General features: G+C 41.3%; 1 protein-coding gene across 1 annotated transcript in view; it reads right to left on the bottom strand.

Moving 5' to 3' along the window:
* The window catches only part of LOC310856471 (serine/threonine-protein kinase TBK1-like), a gene marked incomplete at its 3' end in the record, with an annotated part of 32,892 nt that extends 20,120 nt beyond the window's left edge, over nt 1-12,772 (bottom strand). The window contains 4 exon segments of the mRNA XM_083761936.1: nt 436-617; nt 1,469-1,718; nt 7,992-8,140; nt 12,698-12,772. Coding sequence (XP_083618062.1) covers nt 436-617; nt 1,469-1,718; nt 7,992-8,078 — 519 coding nt within the window. The 5' untranslated portion in view covers nt 8,079-8,140; nt 12,698-12,772.
* Between the last annotated feature and the right edge of the window lie 1,236 nt (nt 12,773-14,008).

The following is a 14,008-nucleotide window of genomic DNA, read 5'->3' as shown; positions in this document are numbered from 1 at the left end:
ATCGGCGTACCCCTGGACTGGGTTTGACACACACACACACACACACACACACACACACACACACACACACACACACACACACACACAGTGACTAGTTATTGAGTAGACCACTAACATTATGTCTTTCCTTTAACATGACTTGAAGTGCTAACAGAGAGCATTGTGGCTAAGTCTGTGCCTAATACTGCTTATGTTCTGCTTTAATTGGCCATATTACGAAGGCAGAACTCGTCAGGGACTAACGGAATTCTCCAGAAAAATTACACACTCGACTGCCATGGTATGAAATCGCAATCGTTATGCATATTGCATAACCATAGTTCCCTTTCCCAGAAGGTGGTATAAACATTTCCTGTTCTGGGTCAGTTTCTCATCAGCAGATTTGCACCGGAAACCAACATTTCCAGTGCAAATCCAGGTACTCCTCTGTCTTACCAGGTACTCCTCTGTGCCGTAGAGAGAGACAAACTGCTCGTCGTCCTCCAGCTCTCTGGCGGCGCCGAAGTCTGTGAGCTTATAAACGGAGCGTCCGTCCTCACCGATGACGTGCATGATGTTTCCTGGTTTGATGTCGCGGTGAACGATGCCGTACTCCCTCAGGTGGTTCATCCCCGCAACTGGATTCACACACACAGAGAGAGGATGTGAGGTAAACAATGGACCTAGCATCTGTTTATATCATGCTTATATGCATTACATTCTTAACATTGTGGTCACGAAAAACAAGCCTAACTTACAAGAAAAAAACATGAAAAGGAATGACCAAGGTATGTCTAATTGGTAGTCATATCTAGGTCAGTCTCAAGCCTCAATAAAGGCAGAAGGTGGCAGGGTGGGGAACAGGGAGAGTCAAGTGCTAGGCTAGGGGGTGAGAGGTGGAGTCTGAAGAGGTGAGATTTCAGATTACCGTGGGAAATTGGGAGCGAGTCTGGAGTTCTGATTTCACGATTTAAAAAAAATAGCAGATCTACAAGCTTGTGCGGTGCTGCACTATTGAGCTTGTAGATTTGCCATTTGCCAACAATTAAAGTTGAAAATAATGGTGGTTAAAAGCTATAAAGGTGACACGGATGCATCCTCAGGTCTAAATGGGTTTACACTTTATGTCAGAACTCTGGGGAACCAGCCTCATAGCGTGGATTCACTGAAGATTCCTCCCCTCTCTGGAGATTTTTGGAGTATCTGGAGTATTTTGAAAATGTTTTGAAATGATAATAATCAAAAACAAAATGCAGGAGAGAAAAAAAAAGCGACCCGTAAAAATGTGTCCTCGACCCACAAATGGTTCCCGACCTAGTGTTTGGGAAACGGTATTGTTTGTTTTTTTTGATGTTTTTTTGTGGCTTTCGTCTTTATTTTATATATTTTATGGAGGGACAGACAGTAGGCTGACAGGAAGTGGGGAGAGAGATGGGGGGAAGACATGCAGTAAAGGCCGCCGGGATCGGGAGTTGAACCCGCGGTACACTGCCAGACTGGATTACCAGACAAGGTGCCTGGACCGCTGAGCCATGGCCCAGGCAAAAAAAACTGTATTGTTTTAAAGAGTGCGTTGCTGCCGCCGGGCTCCAACTGACCTCTTCCTCCACAGCGAAGAGCTTGACGATGTTCTTGTGGTTGAGTTTCTTCAGCACCTCCAACTCCCTCATCTGCACGTCCAGCGGCCGCAGGAAGCTCAGGTTGTTGAACACTTTCACCGCATACAGGTCACCCGTTTTCTACAACGATAAGGCAAAAAGCTCAATTACTCAACTTGTCTTGTAGATGATGTGTACCAACCCGCTGGTGGCTGATCTTTCTGCATCTCTCTCATATTGTGACTTTATACTTTTTGCATGAGAGGGGGACAGGTGGTGTTAGCTGCTTTAGCAGACTGATTGAGAGTCCAATGGAGTTAAGAGGTTTTGTCAACAGCGCTTTTTAATACTTTTCATTGGTTCAATATTGTTTTAACCAACACGCAGACGTAAAGGGTGTTCAATAGCATTGATGTATGTACAAAATCAAAAACCTCAAAAATGGAGTTAGGTGGTTTCTGCCAGACAGCAACAATTGTTATGTATACTGTGTGTGTATATATATCTTTTTGTATTATTATCGATTATTTGATTAATGGAAAAAGTCATCGATAGAATAATCGCTAAGATTGATTGGTTGGTTGGTTATTTTCCTAATGTGAGAGAGACACTGTGGTAGAACAAAGTATAATTATAATTATTTTTGTTAAATCAAGCAATAGTCTTTAGTCTCCACTGCTGGATCAGACAGTGCTGTCGACTGCCAAACGGGCCAAACAAATCTAAGCAGGTAATCATTTAAAACATGAGACATATGATCTGTCTGCTAATGAAAGTCCATACAGACAAAACAAACAGGGCGTCAGGTCCAGGCCTATCCTCATACCTGTAGCTACGGCATACTGGCGTATACGCACAGACACTACAGAGAGGTGCTGGGAAACTCCCCACGAAAAAAAACATAGAGGGGCTAGGGGTGAGTTATATCGTCACTGTCAGGTAGAAACCTTGTACGTCCAAGTTAAAACTGTGGGGTCCGTATGCTTTTCATCATTGGTCTGACATGTGGAAAACGACCGGATTAAGGTTGGCGAACACGCGTTAAGGTTGGCGAACATGCGCTGCTCCGTGCTTGCAGTTGTAGGATCGGTCTCAAAATACTACTAAATCATTGATGACGCAAAGATAATGTCACCGTCAATGACTCTGTCTTTTGTTTTGTGTATTTCTAATGTTTGAAGGCAGCGTAATCCGTATCGGCAGATATGACCCTGCAAATAATGGGAGATGGGTCATAATTTCATAATGGTGCAGCCTTACAGAGATGTATACAAATGGGGGTCCGCAGGCTGATGAATGTCAATTTGGGGGTCCTTGACATGAAGTTTGGGAAGCACTGCTCTAATGGATCCAAATCCAATGTAGTTATTATTTAGTCACCAGCTCTTGTTAATACGTCTTATTGGTTCAATATTTATAGACACACACAAAACATTATTGAAAAATGGCAAAAAAAATTAGCAGATCTACACGCTTGTAGATCTGCTTGTAGCTGTTATTCTTTCTACGTTTGTGTAGTATGACAAACTTAGGATGTTATTTTAGGGAAACCACAAAAAGTTGAAATATGGAGATACAAGGTTTGCCAGGCACCGGTGGCGCCGGCGATATGCTGCAGAATTTGAAATGATGGTTTTCAAAGGAGAGCAAGAAATGAAAGATAGAGGTTAATAGTTTAATCTATGGGTGGGTTAAAACGTGTGCAATGAATGCATAAGCACACACACACACACACACACACACACACACACTGCAGAGAATCAAACTTCTACATTTTCAAAGGCTAAAGAGGGAGGGGGAAAAGGCAGCAACACACACTGTGTAAGTAATATGTGTATCCATGTGCAGACGCCTTGAGAGAGAGAGAGAGAGAGAGAGAGAGAGACTCTATGCATGCCTAGGATATATTCTATTCTAGGCCAAGGACCTAATTTAAAATATTATCAGGGATGTCTTAATGTAGCCTGACACTGGGTGTAATCATTTATAAAACTAATGCGTGTTGAGGAAAAACTTTGTATCAATGCGCACTGCGCAGCTAATGCTGTTGTCCTGCAACGTTAGCCTGGTTAACCAGACCGAATCAGCCGTTGGCAAAAGAAAATTGCCTGCCGGCGGATTACGGTCTGGAGAGGCTCAATTGTATGCCCATTTCCTACACCAGAGAAATGGGGCAGCCAATCGGGACACGGTATGCAATATGTGCGGGCTTTGGTACAGTGACTTTCAATGCTTGAGACCTTTGACTGACAGTAGCTCTGACCAATTGCGTCAAAGAGAAAATGTTTTAACCCGCCCCCCTGGAAATGAAATCCAAGCTGAGCCTCCCCAGACTAATATCCCGCGGTCCGTGCGATATTAGTCTGGTTTATTAACCAGGCTACTGCAACATCCCCTTATCATTCACTATACTCACCTGACTCAGCCGTCATTTGTTTTGTACTGAATCTGACAGTAGATTACTGAATCGTTTACTTTTTACAGCGGTTTATATTCTCAAGTCTCGAACAGCTCTATTTTTTTCAACAGTGAGAACGAAGCATGGATAGAGTGTCTGATGACGTATCAGCAACAACGTGGCTACGTAACAGTTAACGTTATGAAATGCAGCCTCTGTCCAGACTGAGTAGCGAAGTGACAATGAATTCAGAATCACAGAACGTAGCGATTCAGGCTGGAACCCAGGCAAGCATGTCCTCATAACTGCATCAGTGCTGGAGGTGAGAGTGAGTGAGTGAGTGAGCGCTGACAAGGGGATATTTGAGAAAGCGGTTTTCTCAAAGCCGCAGCAGAAGGTTATAAACAAAACGGCAAAAACAGTGTTGGTGTTTTCTCCTGTCTGCTAGTGCCTGCGGTGTCAGCCTATGAGCCTGGGAACACTGCTCCGACACTACTGTGTGCAACACTTTGACCATGAAGGATTTACAATGTAGGCATTTAGCAGACGCTCTTACCCAGAACGACTTACAAGGTTAATAATCACATACGTAGAATGAAGAGAGAGAAACCGTGTAGTGCCTCAAGAAACTAATAGGATGCCAGGTAAACCAAGACCCTGGCTGGCATCTGTACAAACAGCAAACAGTGTTGATTTTTTGACAGCAAATTTTTATTTTAGTTTTAGTCATAGTCTCTTGAATAGTTAGTTTTAGTCATATTTTAGTAACCTGGAATGTTTTAGTATTAATCTAATTTTAGCCGACTAAATATCATAAGATTTTAGTCGACTAAATCTACGGTTGATTTAGTCGCCTAAATTGTCTTTTGGCAGGCCTTGATGCCGTCGTAATGGCTGATTTTACACTTGCTGAAAACGCGTCGCAGCACTATTTTCAGCATGCAACCAAGTGTAAAATGACTTATACTGGACCACTCTTGTCCACTAGTCATGTCCTAACATTTTAGTCTAGTTTTTAAAAAAGGTAATTTTTTTAGTCATAGTATTAGTCGACTAAATCAACACTGATGCTATCTAAAAAAAAATCCGTACATGGAAACTATAGGCTACCAGGTGAACAATGCAGCTGGCATCTAAATAACTACTAACTACTACTAAGCACTTACCTTGTGTCTCCATCTGTCTAAATAACTACCAACTACTACTAAGCACTTACCTTGTGTCTCCATCTGTCTAAATAACTACCAACTACTACTAAGCACTTACCTTGTGTCTCCATCTGTCTAAATAACTACCAACTACTACTAAGCACTTACCTTGTGTCTCCATCTGTCTAAATAACTACTAACTACTACTAAGCACTTACCTTGTGTCTCCATCTGTCTAAATAACTACTAACTACTACTAAGCACTTACCTTGTGTCTCCATCTGTCTAAATAACTACTAACTACTACTAAGCACTTACCTTGTGTCTCCATCTGTCTAAATAACTACCAACTACTACTAAGCACTTACCTTGTGTCTCCATCTGTCTAAATAACTACCAACTACTACTAAGCACTTACCTTGTGTCTCCATCTGTCTAAATAACTACCAACTACTACTAAGCACTTACCTTGTGTCTCCATCTGTCTAAATAACTACTAACTACTACTAAGCACTTACCTTGTGTCTCCATCTGTCTAAATAACTACCAACTACTACTAAGCACTTACCTTGTGTCTCCATCTGTCTAAATAACTACTAACTACTACTAAGCACTTACCTTGTGTCTCCATCTGTCTAAATAACTACCAACTACTACTAAGCACTTACCTTGTGTCTCCATCTGTCTAAATAACTACTAACTACTACTAAGCACTTACCTTGTGTCTCCATCTGTCTAAATAACTACTAACTACTACTAAGCACTTACCTTGTGTCTCCATCTGTCTAAATAACTACCAACTACTACTAAGCACTTACCTTGTGTCTCCATCTGTCTAAATAACTACTAACTACTACTAAGCACTTACCTTGTGTCTCCATCTGTCTAAATAACTACTAACTACTACTAAGCACTTACCTTGTGTCTCCATCTGTCTAAATAACTACCAACTACTACTAAGCACTTACCTTGTGTCTCCATCTGTCTAAATAACTACCAACTACTACTAAGCACTTACCTTGTGTCTCCATCTGTCTAAATAACTACCAACTACTACTAAGCACTTACCTTGTGTCTCCATCTGTCTAAATAACTACTAACTACTACTAAGCACTTACCTTGTGTCTCCATCTGTCTAAATAACTACTAACTACTACTAAGCACTTACCTTGTGTCTCCATCTGTCTAAATAACTACCAACTACTACTAAGCACTTACCTTGTGTCTCCATCTGTCTAAATAACTACCAACTACTACTAAGCACTTACCTTGTGTCTCCATCTGTCTAAATAACTACCAACTACTACTAAGCACTTACCTTGTGTCTCCATCTGTCTAAATAACTACTAACTACTACTAAGCACTTACCTTGTGTCTCCATCTGTCTAAATAACTACTAACTACTACTAAGCACTTACCTTGTGTCTCCATCTGTCTAAATAACTACCAACTACTACTAAGCACTTACCTTGTGTCTCCATCTGTCTAAATAACTACCAACTACTACTAAGCACTTACCTTGTGTCTCCATCTGTCTAAATAACTACTAACTACTACTAAGCACTTACCTTGTGTCTCCATCTGTCTAAATAACTACTAACTACTACTAAGCACTTACCTTGTGTCTCCATCTGTCTAAATAACTACTAACTACTACTAAGCACTTACCTTGTGTCTCCATCTGTCTAAATAACTACCAACTACTACTAAGCACTTACCTTGTGTCTCCATCTGTCTAAATAACTACCAACTACTACTAAGCACTTACCTTGTGTCTCCATCTGTCTAAATAACTACTAACTACTACTAAGCACTTACCTTGTGTCTCCATCTGTCTAAATAACTACCAACTACTACTAAGCACTTACCTTGTGTCTCCATCTGTCTAAATAACTACTAACTACTACTAAGCACTTACCTTGTGTCTCCATCTGTCTAAATAACTACCAACTACTACTAAGCACTTACCTTGTGTCTCCATCTGTCTAAATAACTACTAACTACTACTAAGCACTTACCTTGTGTCTCCATCTGTCTAAATAACTACCAACTACTACTAAGCACTTACCTTGTGTCTCCATCTGTCTAAATAACTACTAACTACTACTAAGCACTTACCTTGTGTCTCCATCTGTCTAAATAACTACCAACTACTACTAAGCACTTACCTTGTGTCTCCATCTGTCTAAATAACTACTAACTACTACTAAGCACTTACCTTGTGTCTCCATCTGTCTAAATAACTACCAACTACTACTAAGCACTTACCTTGTGTCTCCATCTGTCTAAATAACTACCAACTACTACTAAGCACTTACCTTGTGTCTCCATCTGTCTAAATAACTACCAACTACTACTAAGCACTTACCTTGTGTCTCCATCTGTCTAAATAACTACCAACTACTACTAAGCACTTACCTTGTGTCTCCATCTGTCTAAATAACTACCAACTACTACTAAGCACTTACCTTGTGTCTCCATCTGTCTAAATAACTACCAACTACTACTAAGCACTTACCTTGTGTCTCCATCTGTCTAAATAACTACTAACTACTACTAAGCACTTACCTTGTGTCTCCATCTGTCTAAATAACTACCAACTACTACTAAGCACTTACCTTGTGTCTCCATCTGTCTAAATAACTACCAACTACTACTAAGCACTTACCTTGTGTCTCCATCTGTCTAAATAACTACCAACTACTACTAAGCACTTACCTTGTGTCTCCATCTGTCTAAATAACTACTAACTACTACTAAGCACTTACCTTGTGTCTCCATCTGTCTAAATAACTACCAACTACTACTAAGCACTTACCTTGTGTCTCCATCTGTCTAAATAACTACCAACTACTACTAAGCACTTACCTTGTGTCTCCCGCGGTAAACGTTAGCCGTTGCTCCCTGACCCAGCAGGTCTGATATGAGCCACAGGTAGTTGGTTGTGCTCTGCATGGTGGAGGCTTTGGTTGACCGGCTTGGTCACTAGATCACCAACTACTAGTAGGTTGATCCTCCTGACAGGGACAGAAAAAGCTGGTCAATATATCACCAACTGGTTGGTTGGTCCTGAGAGAGACGGAAATCACCAACTAGTTCCTGAGAGACAGAGACAGCTATCAAACTATTCAATATTCAATGAAATTATTGTGAATTAAATTGAATGTGAACGTTGTCTCAAGACAGAATCAGAATAAACTTTATTGTCACATCATATTTTCCGTGCATAGTTCCCATCATGTCATTTTTTCCAAGAAATACAAGGGAAGAAGAGAGGGGGGGGGGGGGGGGGGAGTAAGGAGATCAAGGCAGGAAGGATGAAAGTTTGAGCACTTTTACCACAGGAAGTACAAGGAAAGGGTTTCAGATCATGTAGAATCTTGTTTCACAAACTGTTGGGTTTCCCTTGTCTAATTTACAGGCTGTAGTACACATAGTACCTGAGATAATATAATTAGTGAGATTGGAGATTGGAGAAGCGACATTGTCCTACCCTGTGGAAGCAATTTGTGTGACAGTGGAAAGTGGCACACTCCTTAAAATAGAAGAAACGTCAGGCGAGGCAGACCTGGCATTCCCAGGAGAAAAAAAACAGCGAGAGACAGCGTTGAGCCCAAATTGTCATAACAGAGTCAGAGATCAGGAACAGGCTGTGTGTGTAACTGCAGTCCCGGGTTTCAGACAGTAGGTGGCATACGTGCAGCCTTAATCCCTTTGCTCGTGTGTGTGTTTTGTTTGATTGATCGAATACTTATTATTCAGAACTCAGAAATAAATTTGAATTTATTTTTATATAAATCTTCTCTTCTGCATGGGGGTCCTTGGCACAAACATTTTCAGATGGGACATTCAAAATGTTCCATTTTCTAAATAGCAGATGTACAAGTGTCACGCTGCAAGCTTGTATATCTGTTATTGAGTGGTGCAACCACTCCAAGGAACAGCAATGCAGTGTACAGTGTTGGTTAATGAGCACCAGTATGACTATTAGTACCAGTAGGGGCGCTGTTGTGCTGTTGCCTGCTAATGAGAGAGAGGGGGGGGGGGGGGGGGGGGGGGGGAGTTGCACCACTCAGTTAACGCGGGTGTGATTTTTTTTAAATATAATAGCCTACCAAAGTACTATAAAATATGGTTAAAATAATTGTAATGTGATGATGCTATATTAACAAATTTAGCTGGGGATCCCGTCTCCTCTCCTGTTCCAGTTCATTTCCCCCATAGCTTGGTCTGCTTGACCCAGCAGCAGATTTGAACTGGAAACACAGCTGAAGGTGTTTTGTGCTGCTTCCCCAGTTCCAAATATGCTGCTGAGCCAAGCAGACCAAGCTATGGGGGAAATGAATAGGAAACACTAAATGCCACCTTCTTAAACCTTGGAGTACAAAGCCTATATTAGCAGTGATGCAGTTGAGCTTATAGGACTAGAACTAGATAGTACAATCCCTTGGATTCCTTAAACTCACTAAACTGAGAAAGGACGCAATCAAGTCACCCTCCAGGGTTCCTGGGATGCAATACTGTACTCCGTACTGTACTCTAACGTTGTTGAAGTAGGACTCATAAAATGTCCTAATCTAAAAGACCACCCCTGGGTCCCGGGAACATTACATTGAAAAACTATTTACATCACTAGTAGAGAGAGTCTAAAATAATAATTTGACAACATGCTTTGACTTAGCTACTTCTTGCTATAAACCAGTGGTTTTCAACCCTTTTCATATCAAGGCCCATTATTTATCTGCATTTGAGCTGCTGTAAAGTAAACAACCAAGCTAGCAACCAAACATTGTAACCCTCCCAACCCACCCATCTATTTACACACAATAGAACATAAAACAGAATCTCCCTGTAGGAACTTTGGTTGTGGTGAGTCGACAATAGAAAACAAGACCTTTGCCGTCTTCCTCATTCAAAGCCAATAACAACACTATTACATTAATGTATTACTGTAGGTAGGAGGCCAACTGCTTCTCACAAAGGTCTATCTGTGTGTGTCTACAGAGACTTGGAACATAGACTCTGGACTACTTTTGTATTGTGGGAGCCACCCAGCAACAACATTCCTGTATACAACATTGGAGTATAGACCGGTTAGTCTCTTGTCTTAAATGTACAGTATATCAAACAGTGGTTCTCAAAATGGGGTCCCCCCCTGGACCCCATGAGTCCAGGGGAGTCCTTGAGGTTTCTGCAGAGGGTCCCGACTCCCCACTCCGTCAGCTAAATCACTTTAACCTCTTTAACCATCTTTAATCCTACATCGGCTCATTTCAAAAAAAGAAAGAAAAGAAAAATCTCGGGAATGTGGAAAATGTGGAATTATTTTAAAAGATTAACACAAATCTTGTATGGGTCCCACTATGGCAGTGGTTCCCAACGTGTGGTCCGGGGACCCCCAGGGGTCCCTGAGGGAGTTCCAGGGGGTCCCCAGCGAAATGATAGTTTGTAACCAAATGGACGCATCATTTTGGGGGTCCTAGACATGACAACGTTTGGGAATCTTCCGCCGTAGTCTGAAAACCCACCTTTTCAGACTCCATCATGGCCCATAGCACTTACCCTACCCCCTTAGATAGCATTTCTGTAGACTTAGATAGCATTTGATACAGACTTATAGCATGTTATGTAGACAGCACTATAATTGCATTGTATGTAGTCATAGCACGTCATAGTACATATGTATAGCATAGTAGTATAGATGTATAGTTTATATGTATAGCTTCATTATATAGATATTCCACTGTTACTTTCTTAGCTTACGCATGTTTCTTGATAAATGTTTTTATGTGATGTATTCCCATGCTTTTTTGTTGTTTTCTTGCTTAATGTAAGTCGCTCTTTTTTGATTGATTGAAATATTTATTAACAGTTTGTAGAATTTACAGTACATTTTAAGCACAAACTCAATACAAAGACTGTCAACTGTGAGTGGACGACCCAATTAAGCATTACACTTGTTTACAACAGGGTCCACATTGTTCAATTCATCAAAACATTTAAAGACATACAAACATTTAGAGACATACAAATAGACATTTCTATGTAGCTAAAGTACAGAACAGGAATTCATCATATGGGAAGCAAAAAAGGGAAAAGATACAATATACAGTGAGGGAAAATGGGGTGGGTGGGGGGGATTCAGATTTTACAGAGGCCAGTTTCGAATTGCAGCCATCCGTAGGTGCCCTTTGAGAGCGGTTTTGAAGGAGTCAAGGGATTCACATGTCTTAATGACTGTTGGTAGGGCGTTCCACATTTTGGTGGCATAGGAGCGAAAAGAATTTAGTCCCTTGTTTGTGCCGAATCTGGGTTGTACATGGTTTGTTGCACTCCCTCTGGTGTTGTGGGTGTGGACTTTGTTTACATTAAGGAAGTATTTAGACAGGTACATGGGTATCTTGGTGGTGTATCGAATCTTGTGGACCAGACCCATTGCAAGATGCTGTACTCTGTCGTCGACCCTAAGCCATCCCAGCCTGTCAAAGTGGGCAGGGGTGAGGTGGGTTCGGGGGGTGAGGCCAAGTAGGAGCCTGACCAGTTTGTTTTGAGAGGTCTGGAGCCTTGTTTTAAGGGCCTTTGAGGTGCTGTGGTACCAAGAGGTGGATGCATAGTCAAAGAAACCTTGTACGAGGGCTCCTGTTAAGGTCTTCAAGGTGTTTTTGCTGACCAGTGAGGAGATCCTGTAAAGGAATCTTGTTCTTTGATTGACTTTTTTGATTACGTTGGTGGCCATTTTATCACTGGAAAGATTGGCCTCCAGGATGGAACCTAGGTAGGTAATTTGATCTTTTCGTGTGATAATATTGTCACCCACTCTAACCAAGAAGCCAGCTGCCTTGCTGAGTTTACTATTTTATCCGAAGAGGATGGATTCAGTTTTTCCCAGGTGTAAGGATGCTCTGGATTAAGAGCGATTAAGAGCGTCTGCTAAATGCCTAAATTGAAAATTGTAACCAATGCACTATGCCTGGCACAGGGTTAGAATTTCTTTCAGAATGTAGATTTGTTTTAGTCAGGTTACAAACTGACGTCATTGCATAAGACGGGAAATTCCTCCTAGGCCTCAAGCAATGCGTTTATAATACACTTCATCAGATATTAACACACATTGCTTACTATATGATGTTATAAGTTATATGTATGTAACACATTCTTCCTATCCATGTCTGTTATTATATTTGAAAGGTAATGAATATTTTCTATTAAACGTAGACACAAATATTCATGTTGTTTTTACATACAGAAAACATGCTAGTTTAGAATAAGGGTAAAGTTAAACTCGACTACAAAACCGTTAATATTTGGCTTTTTAAGTTTCTAATAATTTTCTAACATGATGAGATATGAAAACAATTTCCCTTTCCTTTCCACACTGACATGGTGGACTGACTGACTGTGACAACAACAGAACTAAAAAACACACACACTGTCACACACTAAACATGGAATATAATCAGCCTTCACTGCAGCTAGATGCTGGAACAATCATTTAAACGAAACAACGTTTATTAATTAAAACGTAAAAGTAATTAATCTGAGAATAGGTTGATATTTTGTTATTATTTCCTCACCCGTTCACCAAGTCCTCTCTTCCGGCTGTCTCAGGTCACATGGTGTGGAATGATTCAATCAGAGAAGGCCGAGCTGCTGCTGCCTTACCGTAATGTCTGCAATATGGAAGAACTTTTATTAGTACCGTAACCTTCAGAGTAGTGGTCCACATTAAAATCCAAGGACCCCCGGCCAAAATGTATATGTATTTATTTTGGCCATGGACCCCAGCCCATTGGAGAATATTTTGTGAAAGCCTAGAAACTTCCATATAACAGTGTTGGGCGGTGGGCCCATAATAACGTTTCAAGATATATTTTTAAATCTGGGTTTTATTAAAGTGGAACCAACCAAAAAAGATTGTAAGTAAGTAAGTACTTAAATAAGTATTCATTTTCTTTCAAAATATTTTCCAAAAATGAATTGGCAGATGCCGCAGATCTACAAGCTCACAATGGCCATGATGCCACGTGTTGTGAGCTTGTAGATCGGCAATTTTTGAATAGGCAAAGTGTAAAAGAGCGCTTAACTAGAAAAAGTGCCCTTCTGGGCACAGGTCTCCACCAGGATAGGAATGTAGGACATTGCAGCTTGCCTTCATCTGGTGGTTGGATAAAAGGGCAACAAAAGTAAATTAGAGGTAAAAACACTTTTTGGCCAGTTATAGCGCCACCTTGAGGCTGAGTTGAAATTGTTCATGTGGCATTTCGTCCTCGGCCTAGTGGGAATGTGCGTGCACAATTTCACGGAAATCACGCGATGTGTTCATGATTTGCAGCATTTTGTTTGAAACTGAGCACTCCTGTGAACTTTGGAAGCCAATCTTAACCAATCAGGATGGAGTAGTGCCATCAAACAGAAGTTTACTTTCTACTTTCTGTTTTCTCCTCTCCTCAACAGTTAGTCTTGTTTTCTCCTCTCCTCAACAGTTAGTCTTGTTTTCTCCTCTCCTCAACACACTGTCTCTGTATCAAAAAGAGTCACATATGACGACTATAGGAACGGTTGCGACAGCTAAACTCACCGAACTGGAACATGTGGTCCCAGCAGGTGCAGAAGGTGTTCCATGGTTTGGGGACCAGCGTGTGGAGCCAGCGAGGCATCGCCATGGTCAGCAGGGTCATCACAAACATGGTGTTGATGGGCTGGATGAAACGCTCTGTGTCCTCTGGGACTATGGGGTCCAGACAGCCCACCCTGGACCCGAAGAGGACCGAGGAGATCCCTGGAGAACACACACACACACATTACACACACGCACACGCGCACACACACACACGCACACACACACACACACACACACACACACACACACACACACACACACACAC

The sequence above is a fragment of the Protomyctophum parallelum genome (genome assembly GCF_964188405.1).
Source record: "Protomyctophum parallelum genome assembly, chromosome: 1".
In the NCBI taxonomy this organism is placed as follows: domain Eukaryota; kingdom Metazoa; phylum Chordata; class Actinopteri; order Myctophiformes; family Myctophidae; genus Protomyctophum; species Protomyctophum parallelum.
This window is presented reverse-complemented; position numbering and strand designations above follow the sequence as displayed.